This window comes from Erythranthe guttata, chromosome 6 (assembly GCF_056151865.1).
Source record: "Erythranthe guttata isolate IM_541 chromosome 6, IM_541, whole genome shotgun sequence".
Lineage (NCBI taxonomy): Eukaryota > Viridiplantae > Streptophyta > Magnoliopsida > Lamiales > Phrymaceae > Erythranthe > Erythranthe guttata.
The window spans coordinates 15,078,105-15,102,556 of NC_142538.1; the positions used below are offsets into that span (position 1 = coordinate 15,078,105).

At 36.8% G+C, this 24,452-nt stretch overlaps 1 protein-coding gene across 1 annotated transcript; it reads left to right on the forward strand.

Moving 5' to 3' along the window:
* Positions 1 to 21,641: 21,641 nt before the first annotated feature.
* Positions 21,642 to 23,872, forward strand: LOC105958275 ((S)-N-methylcoclaurine 3'-hydroxylase isozyme 1). Its single transcript, XM_012982281.2, has 2 exons — positions 21,642 to 23,022; positions 23,220 to 23,872. Exons 1-2 carry the CDS (start codon positions 22,153 to 22,155, stop codon positions 23,847 to 23,849), a joined length of 1,500 nt encoding a protein of 499 aa, XP_012837735.2. The 5' UTR covers positions 21,642 to 22,152; the 3' UTR covers positions 23,850 to 23,872.
* The last annotated feature ends 580 nt before the right edge of the window (positions 23,873 to 24,452 follow it).

Genomic DNA, 24,452 nt, shown 5'->3' on the forward strand with positions numbered 1-24,452 from the left:
TATTTACTTAAGTATTATAACTGTTAAACGTGTTCCTAGTCGAAGGGTTACGCCACCAATGAGGATATTGGCCTTTCCCATTAAGAGACTAGCACTTAGTGTATGTGTACTGCATCTCATCAGTAAACGGTATTGTGATATCGGCATGCATAAGTGGGTGCTCGTAAGTTGACGAGTTCACTGAACTCCCTCACCCTAGAAATCTCTAAGTGGTTCCCAATAATCGAGTAGAGATATCTATGGTATAGTTGTACACCATTAGTCCTTATAACCTAGACATCACCGTGACTTCACTAGAGGACCAGCTGTATCGTGACCTGTCTCTGAGTTCCACCGAGGACCATCCCAAGGGCCAGTGTTCGTGCAATCCGAAATCTAGTGGGAGGTCTGTGCATTGTAGTCGGGGATTCGATCGCTAGAATAGTCTTGGATGTCCTGTGTGTTCTGATAGTTTGTAATCATTCTAAGTCTCTGGCCAGAGCTGACTAAGTGATGATTAGAGGATTCGATTCTCTAAGTCATGCACGTGACGATTACAATACTTAGAATGATCGCACCGTCATTGAACATATAAAGAGGTCTCGATGAACCAATGCCTCTAGTTCAATCGGGACATATGAATCGAAGGGACCGTACTGTACGTTAACTATATCTGAAGGTTCTTGCAGACACTTCATTTGTATCTAGGGAATCATGACGCGTAGTTGCTAGACGCCAATCTTGATTCGTTGGGTGATTAAGGTGAAACGAGTTTCATCTTAATCGTAACTCTAAGGGGACGAGTTTTGACCACAAAGGGTTGTGGGCCCACGGCTAGCTTACACCTGAACCATCGAGGGTCACACTGCTCGTGCACATGAGATCTTTGAATAAACGGTCAAAGGTAAAATATGTTTATCTTTGCATGATTGGAAGTCAATATGATTGGGTCCAACATTCACAATTTGGAATTATGAATGAGAATAAGAAAAGGAAAAGAATAGGCGAACGTATTAGTGCACCTTCTAAATCGGAAAGTTTCCAAATTTAGAAAGTGCACTGAATTAGGGTTTCCACTTTTGGAAAGTTGGAAATCGAGAGTTGGCACTCGTTATGACGAGGACATTATAATGATTCCGAAAATGTAATCGTTACAATTTTCCGGTCATCGAATTGAGAGAGATGAGCAAGTAAAAGAACTAACGAACTTAAGCTGTTGAGCCCGGTCCAACTTAAGCCCGTTAGGGTTTTATGCAAGACATATAAATACTTGATTTATAGGTCTTGCACACACACAACTAAGAGAACACGCGTTCATAACCCTAGCCGCTGCCTCTCTCGATCAGCCACCCTCTCCCACGGCCACCACCACTGCGCCGTCGCCGGAAATTCGCCGGAATCGGCCACCCGTTGGCCGATCTCTTTCGGTATTCCTTTCCTTCTTTCTTTTCTTCCGTTATTCTGACTATTACGTGTCTAGTGCCACGTGTTTAGTTGATCGAAGTATACGAGGTGAAATCCAAGAGGAGGAAGATCGAGGAATCGAAGATGCGAGAAGGCAATTCCGAAAAACTGCTCTCGGATTTTCTGCGCTGCCCAGCGAGAAAATTCGCCATAAATCAACCGGTCATCCGATGGACGTGAAATTTTGACAGAAGCTTCAAGACTCATAAATCTACCATCTTCCAGAAGGAATTGTTTATCCAGTAAATACGCATGGAGATACTGAAGTCGGAGCAAGGCTGTAATTTCAGATCAGCAAACAGGTTGGATCAATAGGAGTGGAAGAGCAGCTAGCCATCTTCTCTGCGCGTGAATCACATGCGCCGCCGTAGCTCGGATCATCGCCGTCGCTGCATTGCCGTTGCTGCCCCGGATTGCACGGATTGGTTTCCGTAGCAATCTCCTCTTGCTTAGCGCTCCTACCTCACGCTTCAAGAGGTAAACCTTTCGAATCAATCATTGATGAATTCGATTATGTTTAAATTAAATAAGTATGTTCGTTCTTGTATGATTTTATGTGGCTACATGAAATTGATTTATATATTACGAGCATGTTATTTGATTTAAACGCGAGCATGCTAATTGATTTAAATTCGGTTAAATAATTTAGCATGTACGTTGTTTTTAATTTCGCTGGAAGCGCAAAGGTACGCAATTAATTGATTAATATTATCGGGCATGTGCTTATGTGTTTTAAAGTCGTTTAAATTGCATAAAATTTTTGTTTTCCGCTGCGTACGCGTGCCCGAAACCCAACATAAGCTACTGACAAAAGCATTTAAATATAAAATATCGTCAATCAAATAATTTACACAATTTATTGTTATCATTGAAATTGACCCATTCTCTTACAAAAAATGGGGAGAAAAAAATAGACATACGAATACTAATTTCATACGAAACAACAATATTAAGAAAAAAATTTTAAGAAAAACAACAATTTCCTACAAAACACCAATATTAAGAAAAAAATTAAGATTTTTTTTATAAGAACACCAATTTCATACAGAACACCAATAGGCATACGACTACAAATTTCATACAGAACACCAATTTTAAGAAGAAAAAAATGTCAAATGTTACCCCTCTATGCGGACACGTTACAAATCTCCTCCCTGGATTCAGTGGTGTCCAAGATGTTTTCACCTCAAGTTTTAAACCGCAGTGGCAATAATCAGTGGCAAGAATTAAGATATGATGCGTGCGAACAACTCCGCCCTGCATGGGTACCGAAACTCGATCCCTGTTTAGCACCTGAACTACAAGTACTCATGGTCGATTGTGGTGAATGATTTTAGGAAGATATTTTCGATGATTGAGGAAGCTCAATCGTTGAACAACTGAAACTCTAACCCTCATTTTGTGTTGTAGATAAATTGGGGGATATGTGAGATGTTATTTTTTTGCAATATAATAAATGGAGTTATAAGGGTATTGTAGTAAACTATTACCCCAATCCTATCCCGTGTTTACATTTCATTCAAACAAAATAATGAATTAGGTAAAAGCTTGATATCATATATTTATAAATCATACACACCAAATGGTGTGATTAATGTTACAAATAATCATATTAATCGATCATAAAATTAATAATCATATCCCAACCTAACCATCCCAACTATAAAACCAAAAGAGCCCTTAGTTTTAAGAGTTGCACTATTTCTACAACAAAAAGACTTTCATAAACTACCACCATAATTTTAATTTTACAATTAGTTGCAATTAAAATGTCTAATTTATCCTTCAATTTGCTCTTCCTTCCTCCTCCATCCCCTACATTCCCAGTAAGATAAACGGTTGCCCGCATGGGTGTAGCTCAACTGGTTCCGGAGGTGGTAAGTTGGTGCAAGTAAGATAAACGGTTTTCCCTGATTCCAAACCTTCAAGTTATCAAATCTAGATCGGATTTAATTCAGAATTTGTGCCCCTGAAATTGATATTATGATCTTTTGCATTTTTTAAATTATATCTAAATAGTAGTAGTTGCAGGTGTTCGTCACACCTAAAGCTTCATTTTCTTACCCCCAAACTCCTATAGATATGTTTCTTTCGAGAGTCCTAAAGTTGTCAATTGAAAATTACTTCGAATATGGATCTTATATATGAATAAAAGTTATTTCTATTAATTAATGGCGTATTGTGTAAAGAGACACGTGATGAAACTTCAAATATGGGATTTAAATTGAGAACCAAGAGATACAGAGAAATTAAAATGAGAAAAAACATTGCAAACTTTGTATAAATCCGTGTGAATAGAAAAAGGAGATGCAATTAACGTGGTGGTGAGAATGAAAGAAAATAAGTTACTGGTACAATAGACTTTTTAATTAAAATTATGACGGTGGGTTGATAGTTTTTTGTGGTGGAAATAGCATGATTCTTCTTTTACTCAAGAGTTTATTCATAATTAATAATAACGACATTTTAATCCAAAAAAACCTACATTAACGAGAATAAATTGGTGAAAAATAGTTAATGACCTAATTTCATAATTTACCTAAGGTCCATTGCTGTTCGTGAGTGTATTTGATTAAATTGTGATTTTATTTATGTTAAGATTGGATCCTAATTTGGAATTTCACTAAATTAGTTATATGTTTAAATTAATTTTAGGACTTCTGATCTTATAAAGTTTGATTAAGTTATAACATTAAGGTTTCTTAAGACTTCTGGCTTTTGACCCATATGGAAACGCGAAGTATGACATTTTCGCTTTCGGCGGAGAATGAATGTTTAATTACCCTATGTGCACTAAATTATATGATTGCATGGTATCGTTAGATGATTTGATATTTTTCTTACCTTTTAATAAGTAGACACAGGATACCACCGAAGGTGAATACGTGAGGTCGAAAGATCGAGATCAACAAAATCTTTATACTGTTTAAGGTTTGATTGAAAAATCGGCAGGACGATAAGTATGGAGGGAGGCATCCCTCATTATCCATTCATCATTATGGTATGTTCTTATTAGTTAGGGATTATTTGATAAAACACCCCCATATGCCTTTTACAATTAGTGCAGATCCATTTTGTTTCCCTCTTTTTGAGATAAATCCTAAATTTTATTTATTAACTATTTTTATTATGATATTTCCATAATACCCTTAAGTATTTCCTTGTATAGATCTAATTTTTTATTTAACAAAACATATAATTTAATATTAAATTATAATAAATCAATTACATCTACCCTAATTCTACCACACGTTTTTTCTCGATTTTTTTTTTATTTCAACAGGCGCCCCCTCTTTTTCTCGACAATAGCAAAGATATCTTCTCCAAATCTCGGTCATCTTTCCCGACGTGAGACCTCCACCGCTTCGTCATCATCACCGCCTTAATGGACCGCCTGCGTCTGCCTTCTTGTCATCTACCATATCAGCCGCCGCGGTTCGTTCATCCTCTAGGGCGGAGATCTCCATCTTCCCAGACAACACAGAAAGAGCCGGTGTTTTTTTTTTTTGTGATGGGAGCGATGAGATGTACGGGTAATTTGAAAAGTATAGAGAATTTTGATTATTTCGTGTTCTGTTTTTTTTTTTTTTTTTTGCGATGTGATCGACGAGATGTACGGGTAATCTGAAAAGACGGTTTGAGATTTTTTGAGTGATTTTGGGGGATTAGGCGGATTTTTAGGGGAGTTGCTTTGGGAAATTAAATTAAACATTAAAATTCAAAAATACACCACAAGGGTAATATAAGTATTTTGCTATGGGATGGAGTTATCCCAAAAGTAGAATTATTAATTGGACTTATCCCTCTTAGGAAATTAAATAAGGGGGTTATCTCATATAACCCCTATTAGTTAATGATTAGTTCGTTTAGGTATTCCGTTGCATTTCTTCGTTTATGTGCTTTGGGTCATTTCCCGAATAATGGTGTCCTTATGTATGGGGACTCTAGCAAAGGCGGATCTGGCTGTGGTCTCTGGTTTGCAACTGCACAACCTTAATTTTTTTTAATTTTATTTTTAATTTTTATATCAATGTGTTATATTAAATAACATGTGACAATTTTATAAGAGCGGCTTGTTGTTCAACTTGTAGAGAGCTTTTCTCGCACTTTGTAAGTTCTGGTTTTCATTTCCGATCATTCCAATTCCTGCTCTCTGTTTCTAAATTTATACAAATGTGGGTATTTTTTGGACTCTTTTTCTACATTTATACACATGACGGTATTTTTTTTATATTTAAAAAAATAAAAAGATTATATTGAAAAGTGCAAATTGCTAATAAAATGCACATTTTGGTACTCGTTACCTTAATTAATTTACCACTTCTTTAACATTTTCACCGATTTTTCTTTAAATTTTTCCAAAATTCTCCTAAAATTTGCAAATGACCTTTTTAACTTTGAACCTTTTTACATATTCGTATTTTTTATGTATATACTATTTAAAACAAAAATGGAGTCATATCCCCAAACCCTTGCATACTTTTAGTCCATCATTAGTATTAAGTGTTATTTTTTTTAATATACTCGATTTCAAACGTCCTTGAAACAAATTATGGATTCGTCACTGGACTTAAGTACATATGCTATGATCACGGGACTTTGTATTCCTACAACATGGCCGTCTCTTACCAAAGGCTATTGAGGCCATTGTTCAAGACCCCGCAATATAATGGATCCCCATATTTTAGAATTTTGTTAAGGAAATTTTGATTATTCACTCATGTTAAATAAAATTAACTATTAAAAAAATAAATAGTATCCTTGTTCTATTTCATATCCGATCCTCCAATATTCAACGTTTATCATTTTCTCAAATATGATAAGAAAAAGAGGGTTTCATCAAATATAACATTTCGAGAGACATATATTCGTCCAGTTGATAAGTCGAGACACTTGTACCCATCATGACTCAAACTATAACCGATGAAAGTACAAGTTTTACTCCTAAAATCTGATTTATGACAATTGTATGGACGTAAGTTAGGCCAACATGCACACCCGAATACACGTAGAAACGTACCATCTGGTGAGTACGTTTGTATAATTTTTCGAAAGGGGAGAGATTGTTAAGAATGGGTACGGTGTAGGAAGTCGGTTGATTAAATAGGTGGCGGTGTAGAAAGCATATTCCCAATAAATAAACGGTAAATTGGAGTGTGATAACATGCTTAGGCCGACCTCTACAATTTGCCTATGACGCCGTTCAATGGAACCCATTTGTTGGTGAGTGTGTGGACAAGCTAAGTGATGTTGAATACCAGTATCGCAAAAGTAATTGTGTAAGCGTCGATATTCGCCGCCCCAATCAGATTGTATGGCCTTAATTTTCCTCTCAAAATATTTTTCCACATAACTGTGAAATTGGAGAAATATTTTCTCAACATCTGATTTAAGTTTAATTGGAAATAACCACAAGAATTTTGAATAATCATCTAAAAAACTCACATAATAACGAGCACTTGCAGTAGAAGGTACATATGTCGGACCCGAAACATCGATAAAGACTAAGTCCAAAGGATTTGAAGACACATAAAACGATAACTGAAATGGTAAAACATGACTCCTGGCCGATTGACAGTCGGAGCACACATAATGACTCTTAATCTTATCAACGGGAAGATTATGCGTCGAAAGAACGCGACGAACTACTGGAGTAGAATCATGCCCAAGACGACAATGCAAATCTTTAAAGGAAACACGAACACTGGAAAAGACATGGGGTGGAACTTTATTGGCAAAGAACTGGTAAAGACCGTTAATGGTGAAGCCCCGATGAAGGACATTCGCCGAGTAATCCTTCACAAGTATAATTGGCATGAAACTCAAAATAGAAATTATTATCGATGCAAAAATTTTGAACTGAGAGAAGGCTCTTTTGGATTTGAGGAACAAGAAGAACTTGGTTTACCACAAAAGAATGAAAACGAGTGGATAAATGAAAAGAACCGGTATTGGAAATACGCAAACCTGGACCATTGGCAACCTGTAGTTGATCCGATCCACCATATTGATCAGTCCTTAGGTTCAAATTAGCTACATAATTTTTGTTGTGATGAGTAGCACCTGTATCGGCATGCCATTCATTGTCCCAACCACCATGATTGATGGCAACCATTGCATGTTCTGTGTGAGATGGAGAGTTTTCCGGGTAAGTGACATCAAAATGGTGGTACCAACGTCGCGCACTATGACTTTTTTTGCCACATACTTGACAAACAACTGGAGAGGATGTGTGAGTATTATTGCAACTAAACCCATAACGAGAGGACGAGAAACACCCTCTACCGTGAGGGCTGCTCCGACCCCTATTCGAGGAAGACGGCAGTGAATGATGAGCAATATTAGCCTCAATTGGAGGGGAAGGAGTACCCATATGATGACGGGCCAAACGAGATTCAGTTGCAACTAGTAAGGAATAGATGTCTTCAAGGTGATGGGGTATGTGCGTGCGTGGGTAGATTAATGAGAAAGCTATCTTACTCGTGGCCGAGTCCCGCAAGTAAATAACTTAAAACTTCATCAGAGTTGAGAGGTTGTCCCGCCATGGCTAGGTCATCTGCATATTTCTTAATGGAAATAAAGTAATCATTGGCTGATTGATTACCTTTATTGGCGGTGGCTAATTGAGTACGAATTTGCATGGCTCGAGCCCGAGACTTTGATACAATGTTAGTTTCTAAAGCATGCCAGACTTCATAAGAAGTGGTGTAAGATACCAACTATCTCGTTCATGGAAGACAAGAGAGTACTATGAATCAAGTTATCTTGGCGTATCTAGATGGCATAGGCTGGATTCGGTGTTTGAGTACCGGTGGTTACAGAGGTTGGAAGAAGAATTATTTGCACAGGGATCTTGTTGGTACTGTCGAGAAAACCAAACTTATCTTGCCCTTGAAAATACGGAGTAAGTTGGGCGTTCCATAGAGGGTAATTATCAGAGTTTAGCTTGACGGTGTTAATGGTGGACATATGAGTGATGGAAGGTGGATTGGAAGAGAGGTGTTCACTGCTTGTGGACGATAAAGAAGAAAAGGACATATTGAGACATGAGTCTTTTAATGGCTCAAATATGATACCATGGAAGAGAATTAAACTAGAATATTTTCTTTATTTAGTCGAAGTACTACTGAACGACTTGTTTTTATAGAGGATTATATGAACAATCCTATGCATACGGACTCTTCCAAGATATCCAAGATAAAGTGTATAAGACATATGATAGGATGGAAAGTCCTCGAATATCTCTACGTAGAGTTTCTTTGCTTCTGATCTTGCTGCTAACTCTTCGGTTGGGACACGTCACCTAGGTTATCTTCTATAGTCTCCAACCCAATACACCGACTTAATTATTTTCTTCCTCCCTTTTCTTGTTTTTCTCCTCAGCAGTTCGCTTTTTGAAGGCTGTATTGGATTCACCTTTCTTCCTAACACTTGACGCTAAGTATTCATTGATCTTCACTTCATTATATTTGAAGAATCTCGCACCGTCTGCTATCTCGAATGAGTTTCCGTCCATGAAGTTGGGGTGTGATGCTCCCCGACCTTGAGGAGTCTCCGGTAATGAACAGTTCATGATCAATGCCTTGAACGATTTTTGGTGCATTTTCGTTCCTATTTTATTTGGAAAGAAATGGGTAGGAATATGTTTGTTTGGTTGTGGAAAGTATGCATTTGGAAATGTTAGTGGAGCAATTGATTTTTGAATAGAGAAGATGTTCAATATCCCAGTTATTTCTTTAAGATTCTTTAGTTTTTTGAATATGCTTGATTTTTTCTGTTGTTATATCTGGCTCTTCTTATAGAGTTTATTTTGTTCGAGCATTTTCAAGGTTTTCAAGATACGAGCTGAGAAGTTGATTTTACAGAGGGAAGCATCCCATAATATGGAGGCTCTGAAGAAGGAGTTCCAGACTTTCAAAACAAGTGCTGAGGGGCGATCAAAAGGTTGGAAGAGACTAGGCCTTAGGTCTGATTAAAGACACATTATTTCTAGATTAAACTAATTGGATTAATTTCTCTCTCAACATGTTTAGTAATTTGAGAATAGTGGTAGTGGCTCTGAATAAGGCAGCGGTGGCCATGGAACTGACACCAGCGACACCGGCGGCATAAGCACCATCGGCAACAACGCATCTGGTTAGTTACTTTTGTAGTAATGGTGACAAGAGGGGCAACTATTACTATGAACCGTGTTATGAGTTTAATGAGATTAAATTCAGTCCGTCACGAGCCTGGGCTTTCGAGACATCTAAAACGCTGCGTGTCCACTTGCCAGACTTCCACCTCGAAATATGCCCTCTTCCTAAATTTGGAAAACACAAGAAAAAGATTAGTAGAGACGCCAAGGAAATCTATGATTGTAAATGCGGAGCCTTATTCAAAGAGAATGATGAGTACGATTATCATCTGATGATGCCCTTTGAAGATAGTGAAGGAAATCAACTATTCAGTTGTTATTTTGGCAGTTCTGGTTCCAATGGTGCAACGAATAAGAAACACCGCAACAACAAGCATCAATTGAGGTTAATATAATTTAATTTTAGAGACTAATTACTTATACATTTATATAATTTTACATTAATTGAGGTGGTTTTCTTAAGAAAATAATAAATCATCATCATTAATAATAACATTAAAAAATTTCATTGACGAAAAATGTAAAGAATTGACTCAATTAAATATAAACAAATGCATGACTTAATAAAAGCTCACTTATGTTAATAAAATCTAACCCGTGTGAAAATTCGAGTAAAAAGTAAAATTTTATTTACTTTAAATGGACTATAACAAATTTCAATTAATTTTCATACCATAAAATAAAATTATAGATGAGGAGTAGAATGAAAATTCTATATTGTAATTTTCTTTTAATACTTAGTTTAATAGTGTTTACGAGGAGAATTGTTGACAATCACGTATTAATCGAATACACTATTTATAATTAAAGTTTAATATCTTTTAATTGAATTTTATCAGAAAATCAACTATACATTTTAATTTTTAAATACATAAGAATCAAATCATAAATCGTAAGAGTAAATCAAAGTGTAAGGCTTGAACTGATTAAGCTCAAGTCATTTCAATTCATAAATAATAGTATCTCACCTTTACGTTGCACGAGGTTCACGTTCAAGATTAAAATATCATTCCATAAAACACGATCTAACAAAAAATATAGGGTATCATTCGGTCGTCGCCGACTCGCCGTTCATTGCCGTTGTGACGATCTTGTCCTTCGTCCTTATTGGTTGGAATTTCTTTTCTTAATTTCTTTGGTATGTAAACTAGGGATGACAGCGGAGCGGGTACCCTCGAAAAAGTGTAATACCGGAATATTACCATTTAATATAACTCAAACCAGAACCATACTAAAACCATTTAAAAAACAAATATCGGAATACCAGAACTTGGGGTGTGAACCAGGGCCGGTTCGGCCTAAATGGAGGCCTAGGGCGAAACTTGAAAAGTGTGCCTTCTCTAAGCTAAATGATTAACTTCATTGCAATAAACGAGTTTACAAAAATTGAGTGATTCAACCTTTTTAGGGAAAAACCCGATGGGACAAAATCCCTAAAGAAGGAAAAAGAGTACCCTAACCAAAAAAAAATGTAAAAAAAAAAATACAATTAAGGATTACATGATACAAACATCAAATTATCATTCAATTTCTTGTAGCTTCATCGTCAACACCTTGATATAGCATCACCTACAAAAAATAACCAATCAAATAGCAACATAATCATTTGAAATGTCTTCTTGTTGCACTTTTAGAAGCAAAATCATCAATTATACTATCATATGAAATATTTTCCAATATATTTTTTCAATACATAATATGGCTAATGCATTAAGCCTTTCTTGAGCCATTGTGGTTCTTAAATAAGATTTCAACAACTTTAATTTGAAAAAACTCATTTAGCCGGATGCCACTGTAACAAAGATAGTCAATAATATTCTATAAGCAATCATAACATTTGGAATCATATCCATACTTTTTACAAACTCTAATATCTTAATGGAATTCCATGGTTTATTTATTTCATACGATTTTGTAAGGTGAGCTAACGCCTGATTGCTAATCGTATATGAATCTGAGCTTGTCAATCCCAAGTATTTTAGTTCCGTCAAGAGACCGACTGCATCTGGGACATCGGTCATTTTGAAACCATCAAAATCTAGAAGTTGAAGAAGCTGGAATGACTTCCAATAGGATTGACGCTTATCAATCTGAATGTAGTTGTATCCTTGGAAAAACAACGACCGGATGTGTTTGTTCTGATGTTCTGAATGATTAAATTTTTCCACACCACCATTGACACAGAACACGACATGATGGCGAGGGTTGTCCAAGCATTCCGACTTCCTATCTGGGCGATAGATATCGAATCGCATTTCCTTCTTCGCCTTCGTGATGGAAACATCGTGAATCAGGTCGTGCATCTTGAAAGTCTTAACCGAGCCATCTTTGGTCAAATTTTCAATCTGAACCAAGTGTCTCCTCACCAACTTGTTGAAATAAAATGCGTCAATTCTCTCCACAATCTGTCCTCCAATTGCTTGTGGAAGTAGGCCAATTACATTCCAAATGTGGACCAATCTTTCACTTGGTAACATAACTTGCAATACCTCTAATTCAGAGAGTAAATCTCTAGCGTTAACATCAGAAACATCATCAAATTTTAAAGCATTTTCAAGATTCTCACAACACTTTAATTCTTCACTATCTAATGAAATTAATTTTATTGCATTGAATACAAATCCAAAAATAGATTGAAACAATTACAATTGTTCAAACCTACTCCTCAGTTGAGAAAGAGCATTATCCACAATTACAAGAAAATAATCCGTTCTAAAATATTCTTCTGGTGATGCATGTTCTCTTTCATTATTAGAAGTTTCATCGAAATGCCTCTTTCGACAAAGTCTTCTTCTTATGAAAAATATATGCTCAATTTCCATATCAATTACTATCTTTTTAGCATCTATAATTGTTGAATTCAATCTATTTATTCTATAATTTTCAAAAAATGAAGTAAGCCATTCCAACTGTTTAACAGCAACATCAAGACACATATCTTCGGATTGTAATTTTTTGCTAACTACATTAATTCGAAGCAAAACATCATGTCAAATGACTAACCTTAGTATAAATTCAAAATTTGAAAGTTCTCATAATGCTAATTGATGATGCTAAAAATAGATCACCTTAAGTAGTTGAGATCGAGGGAGTTGGGAGAGCAAAGTGGATCACTGCTTACGTGCTAGATGACCCTGAGATACCTGCGAACAAAGAACACGTGAACTAGGCCGGGGGTTGATCCGGCGGAAACCCCTCCGACGCTCAAGTCAGACGTGCGGATACTCGGTAATTGTAGAGAGAATTCGAATAGAAGAATTGATTGAATAATAATAGCGTACCCTCATTAAGCGAACTTAAGTGGTATTTATACTTTATTGATTGGGCCGAGATCAATTTATCGGGCTCAACCTTATTCGGATGTGATTGGACTTCCGTAGAAATAACTATTAAATTGGGCATGTGGCCCAGTAAATATGGGTCTATTGGGCTGGGCCAATAGACATATCATTAAGCCCCCCACTCTCGAATTGATGTGGGAGCGAATTGGAGAGAGTAACCGGATCGTGTCGAGAGTAGACAAGTACCTCGATCTTCTTGTTTGTGTCGTGGACATAGCGAAGATGATTGGATCGAGTTCCGGTAAAAATTTGCACCGGAGAAAGAAATCGCGTGTTCCGATAGTACGCGATTAGAGTTATCCGATATTGTGGCGGAGCCCGGAGTGAAAGGTTGGGCTAGGAGAGAGAAGAGAGAGAGAAGGAGAGAGAAAAGGGGATAGGTGGGGTTGGTGGGTATGACCCACGTGGGGTGGTGGAGAGAGAATGATAAAGGTTGGTTGGGTGGGTGGTGGTAGGGCTGGTAGGGTAGGAAGGAGAGAGAGAGAGAGGAGGAGAGGGTAGGTGGGGCTGGTAGGAGTAGGGGTAGGGGTAGGGAAGAGAGAGAGAGAGAGTGAGAGTTGTAGGCTGGGGTGGGGAGGGGTGGGGCGCGTCGCGCGGGAGGGTACCGCGCGGTCGGGGGGGGGGGGGGGGGGGGGGGGGGGGGGGGTGCGCGCGACGCGCGGGTACAATAATTTTTTTTTTTTTTTTTTTTTGCGCATTCGCGCGGCCCGATGCGCGCGTTTTGGGACTTGTACAGCTGTACGCGCGTTCATTTTTCCCTTTTTTTTTTTTTTTCTTTTCTTCTTTCTTCTTCTCTCTTTTTTGTTTCTTTCTACTTCTTTTTTTTTTTTTTTTTTCTTCTTCTTCCTTTTTTTTTTTGAGAGGCGTAAATTGTAGGTTCTTCATTTTGTCTTCATACTTGAAGTAGATGGGTCAGTCCATTACTATTTGATTTGACGTTTATATTTTATGACATTGTCATTGGTTTGACGCGTTGCTTATATGTATTCACATTTAGCATTGTGCGTGATGTACTTGAATAGGGGATCAGTCTATCAAGATTTTTTGATGGGGATCGTGCCCCTTGTTAGACCTCATGGGTCGTAAGTATGTTAGGACCGTGGCCACGTTTTAAATGTAGAACCCAATAAAGACAGATAGAGAAGTTTATAAAATCAAGCTGGCCAGGCTATATAGATTATCATAAAATCTCTAAATGTTCATAGGGTTAATGTTGACTTGAGATAATACTTATGTAGTTGTTGAGCAATAATACCAAGTGTACGGGAAATAACTTGTTTTATTTATTGCTTGAAAATGTGAAGGTTACAAGCCTACTTGAGGCGAATGCAACTAAACAAGTAGGGAGCGAATCGCTCAAAATAACTAAACTTGTACTAAGTAAATGATGTAGATGTTTCGTCCAATTGATGTCGAGAGGTGAGGGGATGCATTATACTTAAGGTAGGATAGCCCCCCAGTTTAGGATGAGGCGATCACTAATAATGTTATGGGCTCGAGAGATTCCAAGTGTCATTGACCTTATTGGAAGTCCAGGGATGTAGAAGGAGATTGTCAATGAGACGTCGACGATTGTCGTCGGCCATCTCGTCGCCGGGTGTTGAATTGATCTTCATCTCTTTTCCTCTTGGGAGGAGGGAGAGCCGAAGCCTCTTCGATGTGCACGTGTTTCTCAGCGCGACTTAGTAGCTCTTCCAGAGTGGTTGGAGGTCTTCCGGCAATAGATTCCTTGAATCTACTTTCTTTCAAATTTTGTTGAATGATTCCGGAGAGCATGCTTCCTCCCACGTTAGGAACTTTGTGAGCTGCCTCTACAAATCGTTGAATGTAGTTGCGGAGGGTTTCGCCCTCTCTCTGGGTGATAGTGAAGAGGTACGCGGGAGTCTTAGCGTACTCTTTATTGAGAGCGAAATGATGGGTGAAGCGATCAGTTAGTTGGGAGAGAGCTTCAATTGACCCAGTGGGCAAGGAGTTGAACCAGCTCAATGCTCGTTCGGGGAGCGTTGTGAGAAACATTTTGCACATCGCCGCATCAGTTGGGCCATATAGATCCGCCATGGCGTAGAACTTTTCAAGGTGCTCATGTGGGTCACTAGTTCCATCGAATTGCGGTAGACTCGAGACCTTTACTCGTTGGGGTAGTATCTCATTGATTATTGCGACAGTGAATGGACTGCGCCTTATTGGAGGTATTGCCCTTCCACCAATAGGATTACCTATGTGGGGGAGGTGATTCGAGCGAGATATCCGACTGTTAATTTCATCATCTCCAGCATTGTGTGGAGGTACTCGTTGACGAGAGGCGTTGCCTCTTGAAGTTGAACGTGGGACTTGTCGCCCGGTTCGTGCATTATGGCGATGAGTAGATTGTTGCATTCGAGACCTAGGGTCTGAGGTGGATGTATTATCCGGTGGCGGTGGAGGTCGTTGTGCCACGGGTGGAGATGCCAGGGGAGCGTTGACTCCCGTTGTGGCGATGTATTGTGCCACTGCTTCAGAGGCAGCTCGAGCTGAAACTTCCACAATCATGTGTTGGAGGGCCTCTTTGGTTATTTGAACTGTTCGGGAAGCAGGGAGCGGTGGAGCAGGTAGTGGAGGATCGGCGAGTGGTGGATCCCGAGGGGGATTCACCTGAACCTCGCGAGGTGGATCCGGAGCACGGGGAGGAGGTGGCAAGACAGAGCCTCCACGAGGCGGAAGGTTGTTAGCATTGGAACGTTCTCTCTGAGTAGATGACTCAGGGACATCATGCTCGCTACGTGATCTTGTATGCGTTCCCACAGACGGCGCCATTATGATGATGCTAAAAATAGATCACCTTAAGTAGTTGAGATCGAGGGAGCTGGGAGAGCAAAGTGGATCACTGCTTACGTGCTAGATGGCCCTGAGATACATGCGAACAAAGAACACGTGAACTAGGCTGGGGGTTGATCCGGCGGAAACCCCTCCGACACTCAAGTCAGACGTGCGGATACTCGGTAATTGTAGAGAGAATTCGAATAGAAGAATTGATTGAATAATAATAGCGTACCCTCATTAAGCGAACTTAAGTGGTATTTATACTTTATTGATTGGGCCGAGATCAATTTATCGGGCTCAACCTTATTCGGATGTGATTGGACTTCCGTAGAAATAACTATTAAATTGGGCATGTGGCCCAGTAAATATGGGTCTATTGGGCTGGGCCAATAGACATATCACTAATGATTCAGCATCTCTACTCAGTTTGGCATCATCACTAATTTCTACCAACTTAAGCAAATCTTCTCTAATTTTGGAAACTTGAGATAAAATTGCTTTAACACTTTCAATAAGGCTTTCCCAACGTGTAGTTGACAATGACTTTAAAGTTAGCCCATTAATATAATCAAACAAAACATTCAAACGTTTTGTGGAATTAGCAAACATAGTATATATGCATTGACAAGCTCCAAAAAAACTTTTTGCTTTGATACTAGAGTTTTCCATTTCATAAAGAATCAAATTAAGACAATGAGAAACACATGGCATATAAAACGCTCTTGGGTTAATGTAAAGCAATCTTCTCTGAACACTTATATTTTTTCCTTTCATATTAGGAAACATATTCAATTTTTGGTGAAAAAATAGACTCTTGCAATACTAGAACACTATCAAAATTCAATAAATACAAAATAAAGTCAAGTAAGGAAAAGAACGATATGACCTGGTGATGTCAATTTTCTTCGTTCTGAAATTCAAAATGCAATTCGAAGTCACACGAAGGAGATAAGTCCTCCCAGATATTACCCTCGCTTTCAAAATTTCAATGTATCATCTGTAGCGTAGCGTGTGCCTGTGTGGTTTTCATAATTATTAATTAGTGAATATGATTAATAATTATTAGCTAATTAATTACCATTGGCTAAGCAATTATATAATGAACCACATCACTGATTTGAAATCAGAGAAAAATAGAAAATAAAATTAATTACATAATGAACAATTACCTTTGGCTGGGCAATTGAGCAAATTATCCTCCCCTATTTGCTATGCTTTCTTGATTGTGGATTTTAAAGTAAAGACAAAATAAATAAATAAAACAGGAAATTATTTTTTTCCCGAACAAATTAGAGAAAAATAGAAACCTCAAGGGAGAAAGAAGCAACAAAAAAACCGTGAAGACCATAAAACTTACCCAAAAAAATAGCAAAGAAAATGGAGACTATCGAACTTCGACCGGAAATAAGACGGTGACGTGTTGGGAGCTAAATACCTAACACGCAAGTGCACGTATCGCAAACAAGTAGTAAAAGTGGACTCGTGAGAGTCGGATGTCGATCCCACAGGGAATACGTAAATTATCTAATCCTAAGTACCAAATTCTAACAACTATGATTTTTATCCAGCCTACGCAATGTTGTCAATTTATTCAACTAAATAATTAAACTAATTATGAAAGCAAATAAACACGAGAAAATATCAATATAAAACGGACCTAGGATTTTATCTTCCCCCTATGCAAGAATTGCTCACCCAAAACCCCTCAATTATGAAATATATGATTCATGATTATTAACCCGAGACACAAATTTACTCATAACCCGTTGTCGCGTGTATTATGAGTCTATTATTCATAAACGGTTCACTATATGTCTATGCAAACAAATTATGAATAAAGCATTAACTAACAAGTCTCGTAAATGGCTACCTAAGGTGATATCTGTATGTCTACGATACCACATGCAATTGACACACTCATCCGGTGAAAACTACTCGAAGGTTTTTCTACTAACCGTCTAATTATCAAAATAGCTCTGTCGAGTCAATCCCAATAATCACATATAAAGCACATAAATTGATCAAGTTCATGCACTAACAATCATAACAAGTAGAAGAAATAATCATAAAATCATAATCTCATAATCTCAAGAAAACGGGTTCACCATCCCCACATAGGGTTCCAACAAAATCCTAGATTAAAAACTTAGCTACTCATGACGAAAAACATAATAAACGTAATAAAAGTCATAGATTAAGAAAAGATAGGTGAAAGAAGAATTATGATGAAGATTTGTCAATTCTCCGTCTTCGATTCTTCGTTCTCTCGCTCCTCTCGCTCCAAGATTGTGTCAAAAGTCTCCTGTGATTCGTGCTTGGTTTGGGCTTAAATAGTTGTCCCAACTTGGTAGATGATTCTAGGTTTCCTTGTGTGTTTAAAAGTCCAAAATTGCCTCCAACGTGATTTGGCACGGCCGCGCGAAAATCAGTGCAATTCTCGCACGGCCGCGCGAGAATCGCCGAACCTTCTGCCCAAATTCAGCATTTGGCACGGCCGTGCCAAAAATAGGCTAATTTTGGCACGGCCGTGCGGGCCTGTTTTCAGCCAATTTCAGCATTTTTTGATTATTTCACTTTTGGCCCATATTTTCTCCAAAATTGCAGTTTTGACCCCAAACTTTTCCAATACTTCAATTTGTACCTAGAATACAATAAATCAACTTTTTAAGCACCAATTATCGTAAATTCACACAAAAAGCTCAAATAAAAAGATACGATAAAGTGTAAAAATATACACTTAACATGACGCCGTGACGGTGACGTTGACGGGGGAATAATGCAAAAAATGTGTAAAAACAATTCTTGTCAATAATACTTTATGCTTTAAAATTGAATGAGGAAAAGAGATTGAGGAAAGCAGCCGATTTATTGACATTTGAAGGAGAACAAATTGGAACGTTAAATCTTGAAAATTGGAGAATGAGAAATAATCGCCATTTTGTTTCATTGAGAAGAGGAAACGACGTTTTGTTAATTAAGAAGAGAAATGAGCTGATTTAATTGCCGCAGACCAAAAGAACAGAAAAAAAACCTAATATATATATATATATATGTGTGTGTGTGTGTGTGTGGGGGGGGGGGGGGGGGGGGTTGGGATTGGGTTGGGTCGGTAGATTACCAGCTTAATAACCGATCCATCCGTCAAACCATTTTTGCGCAAATTTGAAAATCGTTGCCGACCCAACCATTGTAGGTCGGTTTATGGTTGGCAACCGAATATTTGGTTCCGGAATGGGTCGGTTGATGGTTTATACCCGCCACCTAGTTCACTTAAAAAAATTCATATTTTTTAGTAAGAATATCCACATTTTGCGTAATGCCACGGTGCGATCATCATTTATCTGTTCAAAATAATTAATAACAATTGAATGAAAAAATATAATTAGGAAATTCAAAGTAATTTCAAATTAGTGGAGTTTTGTAGGCTTTTTGTTTAAGCTTAAAGAAACTGGTGGAAATTTAGGTCAATTTTTTTTTTTCTTTGTTGATTGTTTTTAAAATTTTAAATACTAATTATTTTGATAATTTCAATAACCGCTTAAAAAAACACGGTCTTTATTTTATATTTTTAATAAAATTTTAATAGTATAGATGGATCACCGATAATTATCGGTCAACCAACTTTTGATAATATGAAAAACCACCAACCGACTCATTATAGATGGGTTGGTTGAAATTTTCAGCCCGATCCAATGAATCGGTTAAAAATTGATTATTCGCCTCAAAATATGGTCGGTAATGAGTTAGTTGATGGATAAAAACCAACCCAGTCTCAGCCATATACATATATATATATTTTTTTAGAAAATTCAAGTCCATTACAAGGGGAAGTAAGGGAGGGTGGAATCTTCCAAATGAAAAGTCCATTTGGAAGTAAGGGAGGGGGGAATCTTCCAAATGGAATCGATCGAACTCGAATCGACAAGGCAAATAAATTCAGAACATTGCTCAAGAAGGAGACACCATCGCCCTTTTGATTCCATATTTACCGTCATAATTATGAGTCTCGTGTGTAATAACATTTGACACTTAATTATGTCTTGATGTTGCATCAAAAAAAAAATTATGTCTTGATGTTCGTTTTATCATTTATGAGTGTTATACTGTTATGTACATATTTCTTATGTATATTATTTTCGACATTCAATTTTCTAGTTATAATAGTTGCGTAGTTACTAATTACAATTACTTTGAGATGTGATCATTATTTTAATTTTATTTAATTTTATTCATTTATTTATTTTTGTTGAGGGTAGTTGTGATCATTTTTCTAAGAGAATTGATTCTGACATCCATTGTTCATTTTGATATTTGAGCTTTGGTCAACTTGAAATTGAGAAATAATTATTCTATATACATAACGCAGAACACGCTTGTAGCGAGGATAATTAATTAACTAGTTTTCCTTAATTTACAAGGAAATCTCATGAGAAATGATATATATGTATCAAATATGCAATGATTGGTTTACATTCTAAAATATAGCTGTCCTACGTAGGGGTGTAGTCGTGTAGATGAGTTGAGTCGGCTCGTGAGCTCGGACAAAAACTCGAACTCGAATTTGCATTTTTCGAACTTACGAGCTCGAGTTTTCTGACGAGTCAAGCCCGAGCTCATTCTTAGTTGTTCATGAACTCGCGAGCCGGCTCGCGATTTTTTTTTTTAATATAATTAATATAAAATTAAATAATAAATTAATATAAATAATAAAAAAATTACATGTCATTTATTTCAATTTGTTTATTATAATTTCAAATATAATTAAAATTCTAATACTTTTAAAAAAACACACAAAATTGGGTTCAAGCTCGCCAGACAGCCAAGCTCGGCTCGTTTACACCCCTAGTCTCACGATATAGTCTTATAGTTCCATTTTAAATTTTCGAAATTCCAAGATACAAAACGATTTTTACAATATATGTATACCGATGGCTCGATCCGTCAATGATATAATAATATGTTAAACCAAATACATACATATTTAACCCCGCAACATGTTGTTGGCACTTATATTGAGAAGGATGGTTTTCAAATTTCGTTTTAATGCTAATATACAGTTGCTAGCTAGTTGTTATATATAAATAAGGGCTCATATGGCTGCTGGCTGCTGGCTGCATATATCCGATTAATTTTAATTGGACAAGATTGACTAAATTTTATTGACTAGTTAATTAAACAGCAGTATTATATGTAATTTGTCTATAAAACCTTTTATTAACAAAAAATAATATATAGTTTTAAGGATAAATCAGTATTTTCTATGTTTGGTCATCCGCTACAAAATTAATTTCAGGATATGTTATAAATTTAATGAAATGGTAATATTTAACTGCGAGTTTTAACTTTTGTAACGGATTTGAATAAAAGTGAATCTAATCAACCAAATGTGTTATTAGTAACTGAACGAGCCCCTAAATAAATAATGCTAGTTGACTTTGATTTTTTAACACGTTCTAAAAGATATCAGATCTCAATCGAATAATCCAGTATTCTTTAATTTCTCGGCAGCAAAATCATGGTTCAAGTGGCAATACTCTAATAAATTATACCAGGAATATATTATAATATAATATAATGATGTGGATGCTTAATTTAATTGGAATTTAATAAGTAATGATTTAGAGGCTACCTGGCTAAATTTATTGAACATATGGGGTGATTTTTGAAACTTATTAAGGATCTTGAATTTAATTTTACATATTTAGTTGACTATTTGACTTTATTTTTTTAAGGTTCCCACTAGTGAAAATAATTGGAAGTTGAAAGAGTAATTAGTAGGTTTAGAAAGCAACTCCCAAGCAGCCAGAAAAAAAATTAAATAAACCAAAAAAAAAAGAAAAAAAGAAAAAAAAGAAATGATGCTTATAAATTCATGGGGTGCTTCATTGCATGCTTAGCGCAGTTCTTCATGTAAGAAAACTTGTTACTTTTTAGTTTTCTGTTCATGTATTCTTTTTTATTTTTTATTGGAACTAAAGAAGTTGTAGGCAACTATATAGGTGTATTGGGTAAACTACACTTTCATATAGTAGCTTGTCTGTTCACCAGCTATATATATCATGCATCCTTGTTTTATGTTATATAATTTAGGGCAAATTACGGTCAACCCCTAAAGTAAGGCTAAATTATGTAACACCCCCTCTTGTTTAGTAATTACAATCACGTCCTTCAATTATGTATTTTCTTATGAAAAACTCCTCATTTAGTAGGTAAATTTGACACCGTAAGGATGGAAGTGTAAGAAACATAGTTGATTGGCAGGTTGTACTTATCCAAACAATAAGTTTGTTTTTTTTTTTTTTTTTTTTCGCATTATCTAAGAGGTGGCTGTAATTTGCCCTATAATTTTTGGTAGCTAACAATATTGTTTTGTTTATCATAATTGTGTTATTAATTTGTTGTTAATACTTAGCTAAATCCGACGACGTAGACATGAATGCAGCAATTATGCTGGTGGTGATGCTAGTGCTTCTTTTCCTGAAGAAATTAGGGCTGTTCGGATCAACAGAAAAACTCCCACCGGGGCCCAACACATGGCAAGTTTTACGAAAAGTTTCCGAATTTAGAAAGCAACCGCATATCGCGTTTAGCAACTTAGCTAAAGTGTATGGTCCGATAATTTCGTTAAGGCTCGGCGGCCAATTCTTGATCGTTGCATCATCGGCCGCAACCGCCAAGGAAATCCTCAAGACTCAAGACCGGAATTTCTCCGGCAGGTTCTTGCCATTGGTGTACTACAAAATCCCATCGGCCGAACAGTCTTCGGTAGTCATGTCCAAAGAATGCAACGCCACCTGGAAATTTCTACGTGGGATGAGCCAAAACTTCATCTTCTCCAACAAATCCGTCGAGTCCACTGCCGGTTTGAGGAAATCCAAGGTGTTGGAGATGGTGGATTATTTGAGAAGCAAACGAGGCGAGATTGTGAATCTCGACAATTTAATGAATTCCACCGTTTCTAATATAATTAGTGACGTGTTGGTTTCGAGAAACGTTTTCGATATCACGAAAGAGGACGAAACTAATGACCATGAAAATATGAGGGCCCTTGTAAACGAAATTGTTGACATGGTTTCCTCTTCCGTAGGGTTGTCCGATTTATTTCCGTTCATGCGAATTTTAGATTTTTGTAGTAGAAAGAAAGCTATGGAAATTCACAAAAAATTGATGCATATGTGGGGAGATATGGTGAAGGAGAGAAGATCAGATAGAGTGCATGATGTCAATTATTCAGCTCGAGATTTCTTGGATGTTCTTATCGACAATTCACTTACCGATGATCAAATCTACGTCGTCTTCACGGTATAATATACATATATTATATAAAATTAATTTACTCAATTATTGTTGGTTATTATCTTTTTCCTTGTTTTTTTTCTTATGAATCGAAGCGACAAAAAGGCTTAATCTCAGCGGATCGTGGCAGAATAACCAGTACTAGAGTTGGCGTTTACAGTAATGTCGGTTATTATTGATTTGACATTAATTAATGATTTCAGGAGCTACTAATAGCTGGAACAGATTCAAGCAGCATAACATTAGTATGGTTGATGGTAGAGTTGATAAAAAATCCCGACATCTTGCGCAGACTTATCAAAGAAGTTGCAAAGGCATTCGAAGGAGATATGTTAATCGACGAAGCAGTTTTAACCGAGTCTAAGTACTTACAAGCTTGTATAAAGGAAACACTAAGATTCCACATGCCGGGCCCATTCTTAGTGCCGCATCGTGCAATTGAGAAGTGCAAGATCCACGATTACGTAATCCCGAAGGATAGTGTAGTCCTGGTGAATACTTGGGACATTTCGCTGGATCCCAAATATTGGAAAGATGCTTCGAGTTTCAATCCCGACAGGTTTTTGACTGGCGACTCGAAAATTGATTTCAGAGGGGCCCACTTTGAATATACACCATTTGGCGCCGGAAGAAGAATGTGTCCTGGATTTAATTTGGCTTTCAAGAGCATTCAGATTGTGGTGGCATCTTTAGTGCATTATTTTGATTGGAGTCTTCCCAATGGAATGGATCCGACCCGAATTGACACGGATTCCGTATTTGGAATTGTGCTCAAGAAGAAGCAACCATTGCTTTTGATTCCGACTCCAAGAGATCGGAATAAAATGCGATAATCATTGCCGATTACGTAATTTGATTTTTCGTCTTCAATAATATAATCCTAGCTATTTATGTTTCTAGTATTTTTTAAAGATTGATTCTTTTTTGTAATGTTGATTATTTCACAAGTTAAATTCTACTTTAAAATTGCTTGAACTTCATAGGTGTTTGTAAAGTAAGCTCTATATAAGTTATGTTTAAGTCAACTCAGCTTTTGATTTTTTTTGAGCAAATTCAAATTATGTTACAATGGGAAAAGAAGGAAGGGGGAGGATTTGATTCCAACAATTAATATCTTAATATTTTGTTTCATTAACACTTCAACAGTTGGATTCTATGTTCTAGAAATATCACTTCCTACCTTTTTACAACCATTATCCAATATTTATTATAGGTATTCTACATATTTTATAGAAAATAAATCAAATTTCCCATGTGTATAACCGCATATCAAGCATATTTTCTTTTATGAGCTCAATCGATATAAATGTTTTTGAATGGTATTATGAACAAAAAATTAAGGATTTAAAACTTTCTAAAAATGTTTATTAAATTTGTACGTCAATATCAACTTAAGAACATCTATATTGTATACAAAGTCAAGATTTACAATTGAG